The sequence below is a fragment of the Notamacropus eugenii genome, chromosome 2 (assembly GCF_028372415.1).
Source record: "Notamacropus eugenii isolate mMacEug1 chromosome 2, mMacEug1.pri_v2, whole genome shotgun sequence".
In the NCBI taxonomy this organism is placed as follows: Eukaryota; Metazoa; Chordata; class Mammalia; order Diprotodontia; family Macropodidae; genus Notamacropus; species Notamacropus eugenii.
The window spans coordinates 354129639-354144650 of NC_092873.1; the positions used below are offsets into that span (position 1 = coordinate 354129639).

Below are 15012 nucleotides of genomic sequence, written 5' to 3' on the forward strand. Positions count from 1 at the left end.
CAGCTTTGATTGACTAAGTTATTTTGGCTATTATCAATAACCAGATTAGCTACAAAAGACCTAGGAAGGAAGGTGCTATCTGCATCCAGAGAAAGAACTGATAAACAGAAGTATGTATAGAATGATTTTACATATATATATGTATGTATATATATATATAGACATACACACATATGTATGTATACACACATATTTGTGTCTAATGATAACCATCTAGGGGGAGGGAAGAAAAAAAGGAAAAAAGACATTTACATGATAACTTTATTGTATATTTAAAAGGAATATCAAGTTGTACATAATAGATTTGTAGTTTCATGTGCAATCATCTTTTTTGAAAAATTCTACTATGTTATAGAAATGCTTGTTTTATTTCCTAAATTAAAACTAAAATAAATATTTTTTTAAAGAGAGAAATCAATGGGGGCAGCTAGGTGGCATAGTGGAATGAGAATTGACCCTGGAATCAGAAAGACCTGAATTCAGATACTTACTAGCTGTGTGACCCTGGGCAAGTCACTTAACCTTGAATGCCTCCAAAAAATAAAAATTAAAAAAAGGGAGAGATCAATGATAACTTTTGAGAGAGCAGTTTTAATTGAATGATAGGTTCAGAAGGCAAATTGCAGAGACTTTAGAAGAGACTGAGAGGAAAGGAAATGCAGGCACCTAGGTTAGGCAGCTTTCTCAAGGAGTTTGGCCATGAAAGGGAGAAAACATATATGATCATATCTAGCAGGAGTAGTAATATAAATTTATTTTTAAAGATGGGGAGACACAGGCATGTTTGTAGTCGGTAGGAAAGCAGCCAGTAGAGAGGGAGAAATTGAAGATTAGTGAGAGAGGGGGATAATAGAGGGAGCAATCTGCCAGAGAAGATGGGATGCAATGGGATCACTGATGCATAGAGGGAGGTTTTGTCTTGGTAAGGATGAGGGACATCTCTTCATGTGAAACAGGAGTGAAGGAGGAGATTATGGCAGAAGGCATGAGTGATGCGAGATAAGGAGGAACAGAGGAAAGAGAACTTGTTACAAATGCCCTCAACTTTTTCAGTAAAGAATGAGGTAAGTTCCTCAGTTGAGAAGGTTGGGGGAGGGATACTGTGAGAGGCTTGAGGACAAATAAGATTTAGAATAGCCACTGTGCAGTGTGGGATCATGAATCAATTAGGAAGGAGCAGAATGATTACCTTCTGCAGCAAGATTAAATAACAAATTTGTAGTGGACCCAATCCACAGGATTTCATGATTTCCTTCATCTCTGTCCAGCAGCACATGAAGTGAAGGAGGTGGAAGGATTTGGTAAGATATGATCAGGAAATAGAACAAGGGGGGAGGGATTCAAATATTGAGTTAAGTAGATTCACCAAGGGGTTGAGATAGGGAAGGTAGGAGAGTATAATTTCAGAAAAGACGATGAAGGAATCAGGGAAATTTCTATCACATAATGTAGTGGGGAAAGTGATGGATTTGAAATCAAGGAATCTGCATTCAAATTCTGACTCTGTTACTTATTGCCTGTGTGACCTTGGGTAAGTCACTTAGCCTCTCTAGGGTCTTGGTTTCCTCATTTATAAAAAATTAAGAGGTTGGATTCAATGATCTCAAAATTCCTTCCAATTTTAAAAACCCCACTCTCCTAAAGTCTCCATAAACAGAGGGGATTGTCTAAGACTGTCTCACTTGGCTAGAAGTCAAGTAAGATTTGTGGTGAGATTTCAGCACAGAGGGAGAAGAATGGATATAGCGGGCTGTCTATCCATCAGTGACACAGGTGAGAAGAAAGAATTGACCAAGCAACCTTCCATCAGCTCTCCTGACTTCTGACCTGAGGGCTTGAGCTGCAGAGGACTGGGAGCTAGGGGTAAGGTAGACTCCAGGTAAGAACCACTTGATATGGACACCAATCATGTACCCTACCAGGGACCCAGAGCACAAGCCAAGGAGATGCTCTCCTTAACATTGCTTACTGCCCAGGCACCAAATGAGCATGAGGCTTGGGGAAGATTTCAAGCAAGTGTTTGGCTTATGTCAGACTCCACCACTACCCATGCACACCCATTCAGCCTGGGGGAGGGTGGGTCCACTTTAAAGAAGAGAAAACCCAAATCATGAGAGGTTCATAGATTCTCCCCCTGGGAAACAGCTGAGAAGTCTTAAGGAAAAACTGTGGAGTGTGGGGAGGGGGGCACAGAGAGAGTGCTAGTGACTCCAAGTCTCACAAAAAAGAAAAAAACACAAACTAATTTGGGCAGATTTAAAACTCACCAAAGGCCACTTAGCTGGGAAATGAGAGGAAATCTAATTAAAGGGTTTCATCAGCATCAAGGCTGAGAGAGTGTGGAAGGCTTACCTGCCTGGGAGCCTGCTTAAATAGGTGCAACATCTTCTAAAACTTTAAATTTTAAGTCCTTTACCCCCAGGTTTCAAGATATTGGGCAGGGAGTACATGGGAGGGAGACATACACCTTCTAGAGAAAGCACTGCCCTGCTATCCCCAGTTCAGATGTCTTCCACATCTTTGCAGACTGACCAAATCAGATGTATAGAAAAAGGTAGTAGATGCTAGTTTTCTTTCTTCCCCTCAATGCCTCCCCAACCCATGCCTAGCTCATGTCACCCTCCCTGATATTAAAACTGGGAAGAAATGAGGTGATCGGTTGGGACCTAGGAAGGTGGGAAGGGAGAAATAGGGAGAGGTTGGGGAAGGATGCCTAGCTTGCTCCTAAATGTGGTGCCTGGGGATAAGAACCTCTGAGTGGGACCTGGGCCACAGAGAACAGCTGGGCCCTTGCCATTATAGTTTGGAGGATGTGATAGGAGAACATGCCAAGCTCTGGCACTGGCTGCTCCAGCTGTACCCAACTCTGGCTGGCACAGCCTGAGATTCTTGCCACTTGGTCTGCTGTGGGTAGAAAGAGCTGCCCTGCCCTCTTTCCTTTCCCAAAGGCCATATACCCAGTTGTGAAGGCACTATAGCTACTGAATGTCTAGCTTTTCAGGACATGGTAAGATATTTGTGTCTTCCTAACTACCCTTAATTTGGGTAATGGTGGGAGAAAGAGAGATGTCTTAGCTTCCCAGTTCAAGTTAGATTATACCAAACCCCTCTCGCAATAGGGGGAAGGACTTTCATATCATACCCAGCTTGGCATTACTATGTGGCCCTTATAAGTCAAGAGGTTCTTCCTATAGTCTGGCCTTCATATATTCAATTAGTCAATCAACAAGCATTTATTACACACTTGCTGTATACAACATACTGTATATAGCAAGGGCTGGGGGGAGGAGGTGCCAGAACAGGGGTGAGGATACAAAAATAGATACAATACAGTCCACGACTTCGAGGCATTTATAATAATCAAAAGGAGAATAACATCTGCACAAGGAACAATGATATAAGAGAGCATGTGGCAAGTACAAGGAAGAGGTCCAGGCAAAGGCTAGGAGAAATCTGAGGACAGAGATCACTTTCAGTTGAACAAGTCTGGGAAGCCTTCATGGAGGAGTTTGGAACTGAAAGAAGATAGAGACTTCCAAATGGAGATGAGAGAGGGAAAGAAATCTCTGGGTTGGAGAGTGGGCTATTCCAGGTAGGGAGAATCATATGATCATTGGATTTAGGATGGAAATGAAACTAAAAAATCATTTGAATCCAAACCCTTTGATACAAATGAGAAAAACAGAGGAGTAAAGTGACTTTTCCAGGGTCACACAGATAAATAAGTAGCAGACTTGAGATTCTGACACATGGTCTCTGACTCCCAATCTAAAGCTCCTACAGTCCTGCTGCCTCTCCAGTATGAAAAAGGTATGGAGAGAAGAAAAACCAAGATGAGAAAAACAGACTATGGAATGGAGTCCAGTTTGCCAAGATCTCCTGCTTTAGCCTGGGTTTGTTTCCTTTGACTAGAGCATCCCTGAAGATGGCATATATCAGGCAGCTTCCAAGGACAACATGGAATCAGTCATTCCCTGAGAGCCCTTAGGGCAAGGATTCCTATCTTTTTTGGTGTCATTGGCAATCTGATCAAACCGATGGATCCCCTCTCAGAATAATGTTTTTAAATGCATAAAAGAAAATCCATGGAATTACAAATGAAACCAATTCTATTGAACTATAATGGTCAATATGTATATATGTGTATGTGTGTATATATATATATATATATATATATATATATATATATATATGTGCATACATATGTATGTGTGTGTATGTGTTTAAGAGTCAAGTTCATGGATCCCAGGTTAAGAATTCCTGCCTTAGAGAAAAGGAAAGTTTTGAGCTCCAGTCCCTAGAAATGTAGGGAAAGAAGCAGCTTGGGAACACACACGTGACCCCAACCAAGGCTTCTCGGAAAGCTTCTGTCTGGGGAATCCTCCCTCCCCCCAGACCCTACCTCCCAAAAGAGAAACAGACTAACAGCCAGAGGAGAGATTTAGCAACAGGGCAGAAAACAGATTCCATCTGGAAGAACCCTCCCCTTAAAATACACATGGAGTCCACCAACCCCCATATCCACCCCCAGCTAGCCCAAGAAAGAAGCCAGAAATCAGGGGAGATTATCTTTTCCCTGATGTGGTCCCCACACTCTAGCCTCAGTTCACACTACTGACATCCATGTGTTGGAAACTCCAGGCAATCTGTACCACTCACTATCCTCTGTACATTCCTAGGCCATGCTGCCTCTGGGCATTTATAGGACAGCTGTCTATAAATATCAACCATTATATAAAATATTTTATATAAATTACTATATTATGTAAGCTACAAATATAAACTCTGTACCAAGGATCCCTTCCCTTCCCATTCAATTCCCACTTGATCTTTAAAGTCCAATTTACATGCCACCTCCTCTAGGAAGCCTTCTCTGATTCCTCTGGGATTAATGACTTTCCACCCCCTCTCACATAACCCTTTGCGCTTCTGTAATGCATTGCTCACACATTAAAGTATCCAATCATAGATCTATTGGTTCAGTAGCAAGAATGATAGCTCTTAAGCCAAAGGACATGGATTCAAATTTTGCCTCTGCCACTGACTACTTGTATGTCTTTGGGCAAGCCACTTAATCTCTCTAGACCCCAGGTTTTAATAGCTTCTCTTCTTTCTCCAAGGGCCTCAGAGAATGTTCCTTTCTTTTTAACAACCACACTTGAATCAATGAAGCCCGGAGAGCTTAAGTTACTTTCTTTAAGGTCATGCAGAATACTAAGGATGGAGCTGGCTTTTGAATCTTTGGTTCTGACTGTGATTGGAGTTGGGATGGAGGATTAAAGGGAAATAGTATGTGGGCATTTGAGTAGGAGGCAGTGCCATACAGAAGAAAGAACTTGGGCTCTAGATTTAAAAGACCAAGGTTCAAATCTTAACTTCAGACTCTTACTACCTAAGTGACCTTGGGCAAGTCACTTAACTTCCCTGGACCTCAGTTTCCTCATCTGTAAAAGGAAAGGTTTTGAATTTGGTGGTTTCTGAAATTCCTTCCTATAGCTATAAGGGACCTCAGAGGCAAATTTAGTCCCACTCCTTCATTTGGCAGGCGAGCATAATTGACTTGTCCAAAATCACACACGTTGTAATTGGCCCAAGTTCCCTGACTCCAAATGATACAGTACACATGCTAGGTTTACACAGTATCTCCTTCTGCTAGCCTTTGTTCCAGTATGGCAGGGAGAATGACTTATCTAAACGTTTTATCAATCTTGAGTTCCATTACCAGGCTAGGTGAATGAGATTGAGTTGAATGCTATCCCCCATCCCCATCTCAGGTGGTCATGATATTCAGGGCAGTGCTTATCCTCCCTTGTTCATGCAGATGAATTGAAAAACACTTTCAGTGAGAATCCCTTCCTCCTCTTTAAAGTCCCACTTACATGTCAATTCCTCCTGGAAATCTCTGATTCTTCTAATGACTCTCCACCCCCTCCCAAGACTTCATATAGCCCTTTGCACCTTTCTAATGTACTTGTCATAAACCAGAATATAGGATTATTCTTAACCTCCTACCTTGCCCCATCCACTGCCCTGGAGAATGATTTGTGCAAAACCAATCTGAAGTGAAAGGAAACCAATTGAACTGGAAAGGGAAAGTCAAAGAAAACCAACTCCTCATTTATTCTAAGGTCTTATTTCTATCAGAACCCTAACTGTGGTATTAAAAAAAAGTAATTCTGCTAATGAGGATTTGGCTAATTGGCTTCCTTGAGGAAGCAATGTAGACAGCAATGAGCGTGAGTGTGTATGTGTGTGTGTGTATGTGGGGAGGTGGTGAATGTCACCCCTAGTCACCAACCCAGAACCCAGCACAGCTAAATATAAGCCTGACACGTCCCTGCATTGCCAAGCGGCGTTAAGAAGTCGTCTCCTCCACATCATCTCTGTCTCTCTCAGTCTCCCTGGGAAGGTGTTGTGTCAGCTCCCTGTCTCCTTGGAGAAGCAGTGGAGAGGAACTCGGGCAAGCAGAGAAGGAGAGAAGAAGGGAGGGGAAGGTTAGACCCTCCCAGGCTTGCTATCACCCAGAGAAGGTTGGCAAACCCTGGTATTACCCACAGGGTTCTGGCCTTGCCAACTGGGAGGGGGGCCAAGGTAGCTGTGCCCTAGGTGAGGCAGAGTGGGGGAGAGGCTGCTATACAAACACACCCCAGATCTCCCCCACACTAAGAATGAACAAGAGAAGTTTCACAGAGTACTGAACAAGCAAAATAAAAACGAAAACCACGCAGGCGACTGCAGCAAAAAGGATAAAGGTTAGACTTGGGAAAGGCCTTCTAAAATCTTACAGTGATGCATGGAAAGATCCACCACCTTTCCTAGAGGTCTTAGGAGAGACTCTCGATTCTCAATCTGTTTTCAAGTCAGTGAGAAATAATGGACAAAGTGCTAGACTTGGCATCAGGTAGATTTAGGTTCCAATCCTTCCAATAGTCATTTTTTAAAATAGGATTTTGAGCTCCACATTTTTCTTCCTCCCTTCTTCCCCTCCCCCCTCCCCAATCTGATATAGGCTCTACATGTGCAATCATGTTAAACACCCAATCCTTTCTCAGACACTTATTATCTATGGGTAAATCACCTAAGCTTTCTGAGTTTCCTCATCTGTAAAGTGGGCATAATAACATCTGTAGCATTTACCCTACAGGATGGTTATGATGATCAAATAAAATAATGTGGATGCAATAGTTTGCCAACTCTTAAGAGTTTTATACATTTCAGTTATTGTTATTATTAGGAGGAGGAAGGCAGGAGGTGAGAAATAATGTTACACAGAGGAAGGGTGGGGATTGTGCCTGAACAGTCATCTCTTCTAACTAAAGAGAAGTTCCTTTGGTGGAGCTTCTAGGGGACTCCTCTTTTTCTGGTTAGTCTACTCAGGTCTTTTTTCTGTGAAGTGCTAGCAACCCCTAATACCTCCCACTGTAGAGATGGGTCTATTCTCCACTAAGAAACATCACCCAGTCCACAGCACACTTGGAGGATCTCCTGGCACTTAGGGTCTCCTCTGTCTATGGAGAGAGTCCCAGAAACCCCTATATATCATACACTCTCATTTGCATGTATTTATACATAACGTATTATACATTATACATAATGTATTTATATATAATGTAACACACTCAGACTCACAAACTTTTTCTCTTTGTCTATCTGTCTTTTTTCTTTTTCTATCTGTCTCTGTCCCTCTGTCTCTCTGTCTGTTTCTGTCTCTGTCTCTCTCACGTGTGCACACACACACACACACACACACACACCACATGCTCACAACCACACATATGACTATGCACAGTTGCACGCTCAGACACAGCCAGGTTGGCCATCGCTGCATAGGCACCGTGACTCATCGTTCCATAATCATAGCTGAAGCATATGTCAGGAATACTTGGATTAACAGCTACATAGCATCTCTGGGCAGAAGCCCATATCCTCAAGTCTCTAACAAAAAAAGGGTATACAGGAAACCTAGCACTAAGTTCTCAAGTTCCCTGAAATGCCAACTACCTGCCCCTAGTTGGGGAGTGATCTTAGGGAAATAGCAGAGAGGGAAAAACAAACTTCACCTATCCTGGGTCCAGAAGTCATTTTGTCCCCTTGGCTTAGGGCCACACAACACTAAGTCACTCTGGGAGCTCCCTCTCCTCTCCAAACAAGTTTCCATCCCCTCCTTATCTTTTCCCCATTGCTGGGCTCCTAGTTCAGTGATTCCTTGAGAAGTTTTGAAATAATAACATTAGCTCACATTTATATAAGCGCTTTAAGGCTTACAAAGCACTTAGCATACACTGTCTTGCTCAATCTTCACAAAAACCCATTTGCTGGCATTACTGGTGGCATTACTACTCCCATTTTACAGATGAGGAAATGGAGGTTCAAAAAGAGTGCATAACCTCCTCAAGGTCACCCAGCTAGTAAGGGGCTGGGGAGAGGGATCTTTTTTCCTGACTCCAAGTCTAGCACTTGGATACATTTTCTTTGCCCTGCCATGGAATCTGATCATCTCGATGGCATATTCTCCCTACTTGTCCAATGGACTAGATGTTAACAGTGCCTGAATCCCTTCCTAACAGGGCCATGGGAAGGCTTGCCTCTGCTGAGGACCTGGCCTTTTTCACACAGGGAGAGAGAGGAACAAGGAAAATAGATAGTTCCCCAGCTTTCTTTTCTTTGGCATCCCATCTCCTGCTGCAGAGGACAGAGGGCAAGGACTGCTGTATTCTGGGGGTGGCCGATTGGAGAGTGGAAGGCGGAGACCTCCCTGGTTAATTATTCTCCCACCCTGAGGAAACCAAGCAGAAAGCAAACAGGCAAATCTGCATCCCATTATTTTCTGTTTCTAGGGACAGCCAAGGTTAGAATCAAATGAGGCTCAGGAGCAGGGTGAAGGGAGAGGGGATGGGAAGGGAAGGGAACAGGCATCTGAGCTCCACAAGGAGGAAGAAAACACAAGCATCTCCCCCACTAGACTGGGTGGGAGCCATTTCTCTCTTTCCAGTCTTCCACCTCAGTCACCACTGTCGGAAAGTACAGTAAGCTTTGTTGTCTAATGCTCATGCTGCCATAAGAACTGAGAAGGTGAGGGACCAGGATGGGAGGATGGGAGCAGTAAGGTCAGCCTCATTCACCTGCCAAGGTCCTCTCCACAATCAAACAATAAGTCCTGATGGGGTGTCCACAGGCCCAGCACTACTCTAGATACTGAGGAATCCCAGAGAATGAGGGTCTTTACCTTCAAAGAACTTAAGAGAGGCTAAAGAATGCTGTGTGGGGTTTGGGTCAATCATCCAGCCACCCTGTGGTCTAAACCCAGGTTGACGTGGACCAGAATAGCTTCCAACCTGCACCCCAGAGAGAAAATAGACATTTACCCATAGACTGAACTGGAAGGGACGATAGAGATCATCAACTCATTTTACAAATGAGGAAACTGAGTCTCGGGGAAATAACTTGTTCCAGGTTACCCAGGCCTTTGGTGTTTGGAGTTCTTCACAGCCTGGCCCTTCTCAATTTTCTTACACTTTATTTCCTTCTGACAAACTCTCTGATCCAGCCATTTAAACACACTTGCCATTTCTTGAACATGACGCTCAGCCTCTCTTCTCTGTCTGCATTGGCTGTCTCATATCTCCGGAATCTAGGTGGTACAATGGATTTGGAGTCAAGGAAGACTCTTTTTCCTGAGTTCAAACCTCAGACACTTACTAGCTGTGTAATCCTGAGCAAGTCATGTAACCTTCTTTGCCTCAGTTTCCTCATCTGTAAAATGAGCTGGAGAAGGAAGTGGCAAATCACTCCAGTATCTCCGCCAAGAAAACCCTAAACGGGGTCACCAAGAGTCAGACATGACTGAAAAATGACTGAACGATAAGAAAAATGCCTAGAAAGTTCTCTTTCTTCTGCTTCTTAAGGTCCTGGCTTCTTCAAGATTCAGCTCAAATGCCACCTTCTTCAGGAAGGCTTTTCTGCTCTGTTCAGCTGTTGGTACCTTCCACTTCAACATTATCTTGCATCTCTTCCTGGTGTATCTTATATATGCCTACATATATATATATATATATATATATGCCTACACACGTACACACACATGCGCGCACACACACGCACGCGCACACACACACATGCACACACTCATACACACACACACACACACACACACACACACACACACAGGTCTTCTGTTAGCACCTTGAAGACAGGAGCAGTTTTCACCTTTTTTTTTCATATGCTTAACATTTATCACCATGCCTGGTCCATAGTAGGCGATTAATTGGTAGGAAAAAAATTGGGGTTCCTGAGTCCCACCCTGTCTCTCTTATCACTAAAAGCCTATCTGAGCCCAGATGATAGTTCTGAGTCTTTAAGCAGATCTCTTCACATCCCCACATACCAGGCTGCCTTCCCCAAAAATCACAATCTTGAACATTTTCCAACTTCCTCCTTCTCCCCACTTTGGCCCATCACATTGCTGGGGAGGATCTTTCCCCAAGGAGATGCTGAATCCCAATTTAAAGGGAGAGGGGAAGGCCAAGGACTCCGGAAATCCAGAGAGGAGCTGAGTTCAGATGGAGGAGCAAGGAGTACCAAGCAGCCTGGGATCTAATAAGACTATTCTTTCAAAGGGCTTAGGGTATCATCCTACCTTCTTTTCTCTGTTCTTTTTTGGAGGCAATTGAGGTTAAGTGACTTGCCTAGGGTCACATAGCTGGGCTGGATTTAAACTCAAGTCTTCCTAATTCCAGTGCTGATAGGCCTCCCCCACCCTACTTTCTTCAGGAACAAATGATACCCTGGAGCGCTCTCTTTTTCTCCAACAGCTTCAAACTCATAACTGTACACAGTGGCCAGGAAGCAGACAGAGGCACCACCTAAGTTTTAAGATCAGAATTCACCTCAGGCAACTACTGCTCCCTCCCAAGGCCTGGATACCTCCTCCTGTGTGGGCCTGCCTGATGCTATAGTCCCTTGTCTGATCCTTCTAATGTGTACCTCTGAAACCTCCAGTCTGTCAGACCTATTTTATCCTCTTGCTTAGCTGGCATCCTGGTCCTAACCCCTTCTAGCCAGATTAGTCAGTTAATCATGCCCTGACATAAGGAAGGAGAAAAGGAAGGAAGACAGGAGGAAGGGAAGAATAAGGAGGAGAGAGTGGGAGAAAAGGGGGAAAAAAGGGAAAGAAGGAAGGAAAGAAACAAACAAAGGAGCAAAAGAGGGAGAGAGGAAAGAAGGGAGAAAGGGAAAGGAAGGAAGGAAAGGAGGGAGGAAGGAAGGATTTATTAAATGCCTACTGTGTGCTGAGCACTGTGCTAAGTGCTTTACAAATATCATCTTGTTTGGTCTTCACAACAGCCCAGTGAGGTAGGTGACATTATTACTCCCATTTTACAGTTGAGGAAACTGAAGCAGACAAGTTAAGCGACTTTCCCAGGGTCACACAACTAGTAAGTAACTAAGGATCGATCTTGGGTCACCCTGAACCAGGCCCAGCATTCTATTTACTGCATCACCTTATCTGGATTTGAAGTCAGAAGACCTGGGTTCAAGTCCTTCCTCTGCCACTTACTACTTATGTGACCTTGGGAAAGTCATTTAACCTCCTTGATGTTATTTTCTTCATCTGTATAATAAGAGGTTTAGACTAGAAGATCTCTAAAACACTTTCTAGCTCTGAAAAATCCTATGATTCTATAACAGACCAGATCCCAAGGAGAACTGAAAAATGAAGTAATTTACTGTTCAGCTTCAGGTCTCAACTGTCAGCCAGGTGTCAGAAATTTTTCTAACCATTTCTCCCTTCTTCTTCTATTGGATTGGTCTGGGGACAGGCTCAGGAAGTCAGACTAGGAGACAGGATTGTATAAACTAATAACTACGCTGTTAACTGTAACTATCTAAGCTTTTGTTCTGTCAGTTCCCCCCTTTGTTACAAGGTTTTAAAAATTCTAACCTTTCTACAGTGTTTCAGTTTATTTAAATCCTTGCTTGTTTTATGGGAAGAAGAGTTTTTGGTCCTTACCAAAGCTAGGGTTAGGGTGGGGGTGGGGATGGAGCTTAAATCTTAGGATTTAGAAGAGAAAGGGGCTTTAGGGATGATCCAGTCCCATGCCCTCATTTTACAAAGGAGGAGACGCAGGGAGAAGTGACTTGCACAAAGCCATGCTGGTAAGTAATAGGGCCTAGGTTTGACATTCCAGGTCCCCTCTGATGCCTGTCTGGGGCTCTGAGGTTCAGGACTACTAGAGAATAAGGAAAACCTCAAAGAGAAAGGTCTGGGGCTCAGCTCCAAGGACCCCACACACCCCCTTCTCACCTGAAGAGCTCTTGTACCAGCAGTCCACTAACAGTTCCATTCAACAGGTATTGATTAAGTCCTCCTCTGTGCCAAGAACCTTGTATTCAGAGACAACAAAAAAGAAACAAATAGTCCCTGCTCTCAGGAAGCTTACATGGGATCAGAGATTTTTAGAACTGAGAAAAGACCTTCGAGACCATCAAGTACAACCCTCTAATTTTACAGATGAGGAAACTGAGGCAGACAGAGGTTAAGTGACTTTCTCAGGGTCGCACAATCAGAAAGTATCTGAGGAGGGATTTGAACCCAAGTCTCCTTGAACCCAAATCTCATCCCCTGTCTGCTAAATCAAATGTCTTCATCATTCACATTCAAGAGGAGGGGGGAGCCCGGGAGGAATCCATGGACTGAGACCTAGCTGCTCAGAATCATAGCTATCTCCAAACTACTAAATCAAAATTTTATGACACAACTTGGCATACAACAACCACACAGAGCTACAAACCTACTTCCTCTTTCCCATTGTCAGTTCAAATCACGGCAAGACACCTCTACCCAGGGAATAGACCCCATACTTAGAAGAAGACCCACCACACATACACACACACACACACACACACACACACACACAATCCCACCCCACCTCTACTCTCTGCATATGCATCTGATGCTCTGCTCCTTGGCTAATTCTGGTATCTCATCAGACAGTAATTATGGGGGAAGGAACACTGCTGACAGCTCCCAGCTCTCAGCACCTGTCAGTGGGCCCGCCGTGTTGTCACTGTGGCTGCCATTATCATGCGAAGATGCAACAGGAAACAGGGGGGAAGAGGAGAAGAAAGGGTAAGGTGAGGCATCCACCTCCTTCCCCAGGTTCACATCTGACCTCTCTTCTTCAATTCCCTGACTTCCTCCCACTGGTTCCTAGACATCAGCAGAAATAGTACAGGATAGGCAGCCTCCAGAACACATCACAGATGTGTTTTCCTTGAACCCCAATTCAGATACACACACACTCATATACACACACATATACCAATGATGTGTGGTCCCAGTCGGGTGGCATCCTGGGAAATCAATGAGGGGAGGGGTGGAAGGGGGTGAAGGCAGATCTCTCTTTTCTTCCATCTCTAAGCAAAAGAGAGTCATATCAATAATCACATACAGTTTGTAAAGCTTGGGGAGGGTGGTGGTAATGGAATACTTCAACTTTGTAAGTGTGACTGATCCCAACTAGATGTGAGTCTATTCTGGGCTTAAATATTCAATATTTAATCATTACCACAGCCTATCATTAAGGCCATTTAAATCTGTTTAAAGAGAATCCCCTTGGTAGATGTGGCTTGAGAAAACTAGGAGGTGCAGTGGATAGAATGCTGGGCTTGGAGTCAGGAAGATTTGGTTTCCTGAATTCAAATCTGGCCTCTGACACTTCCTAGCTATGTGACCCTGGACAAGTCACTTAACCCTGTTTGCCTCAGTTTCCTCATCTGTAAAATGAGCTAGAGAAGGAAATGGCAAAGTACTCCAGTATCTTTGCCAAGAATACCCCAAATGGGATCAAAATGAGTCGAATACGACTGAAAAATTATTTAATCACAAAAGATGTGGCCAGCTATATCTCATTTATCTCTCTTACCTTCCATTCATCTACCTATCCTCCATTTTAGCAGATGAGATGGAGCAGGGACTTCAATTCACCCTTCACATTACTGCCCAAACAACTTGACAAATGTCTTTTCTCTACTTCAGGTCATCCTCTGCTCCATCCTCTGCTCAAAAACTCCCACTGGCTCCTCCCTACCCATTAGGGAAAAACACAAACCTTTTAGACTGCCATCTACTGCCCTCCACAACCTGACCCTGACCAGTCTTCCTGGCCTTAGTTCACATCACTTCCTCACATTCCAACCAAACAGGAATACTAATTTCCCCCTTTGCTCATGCTGTCCCATATAGCAGAAATTATTCTACACTAGGAATATTGACAGAAGATAAGTTCTGTCCATGAGGTTTTCTCAGCAAACATGCTGGCATACTTTGCTGTTTCCTTCTCCAGTGGATTAAGGCAAACAGAGGTTAAGTGACTTTCCCAGGGCCAAGAAACTAGTAAGTATCTGAGACTGGATTTGATTTCAGGTCTTTTTGACTCTAGGCCTAGGACTCTAGACACTGAGTTGCTTAGCTGCCTCCTAAGGACACAGAACAGAGCACCAGGTGGGGAGTCAGGAAGACCTGAGTTCAAATCTGGCCTCAAACACTTAAAAGCTGTGTATCCTTGGGCAAGTCACTTAACCCTGTTTGCCTCCATTTTCATATCTGCAAAATGAATTAGAGAAATGGAAAATTAGTATCTTTGCCAAAAAACCCCAAAAGACTCTAAATAGGGTCAAGAACAGTCAGATGTGACTGAAATGAGTCAACATCAACAGGACTGTTGAAATCTTCACCTTACTTCAAGGGCCAACGAGGCATCACCTTGTCTTTGAAGGCTTCCTTGATCATCTCGTATTGGAAGTGACCTGGACCTCTTTAAATACCTCCTCAAACTTCATTTATATCTCCCATCTATCCCAGCACATAGTTTTTTCGGTATTTATGTCTTAGTTTCCCTATTAGATTAAGTTTTTTAGGGTGTAGTCTACGTGTTATTTCATTTTTAAAAAATCCTCATCACCAATAATAGCACCTTGTAATACAATTTAGCTCAAAAACATTTATTAGGT

General features: G+C 43.5%; 1 protein-coding gene across 7 annotated transcripts in view; it reads right to left on the reverse strand.

The window, feature by feature from the left end:
* SRCIN1 (SRC kinase signaling inhibitor 1) overlaps positions 1 to 12729 on the reverse strand; it is an 87349-nt gene extending 74620 nt beyond the window's left edge. For 3 of the 7 annotated variants that reach the window (XM_072646233.1, XM_072646232.1, XM_072646231.1), the window contains exon 1: positions 12305 to 12728. In XM_072646233.1, coding sequence (XP_072502334.1) covers positions 12305 to 12344 — 40 coding nt within the window. In that variant the 5' untranslated portion in view covers positions 12345 to 12728. Of the gene's footprint in view, positions 1 to 12304 lie in introns of all 7 variants that reach the window. The other 4 variants (XM_072646235.1, XM_072646236.1, XM_072646243.1 and 1 more) reach the window with 4 other exon arrangements.
* Positions 12730 to 15012: the final 2283 nt, after the last annotated feature.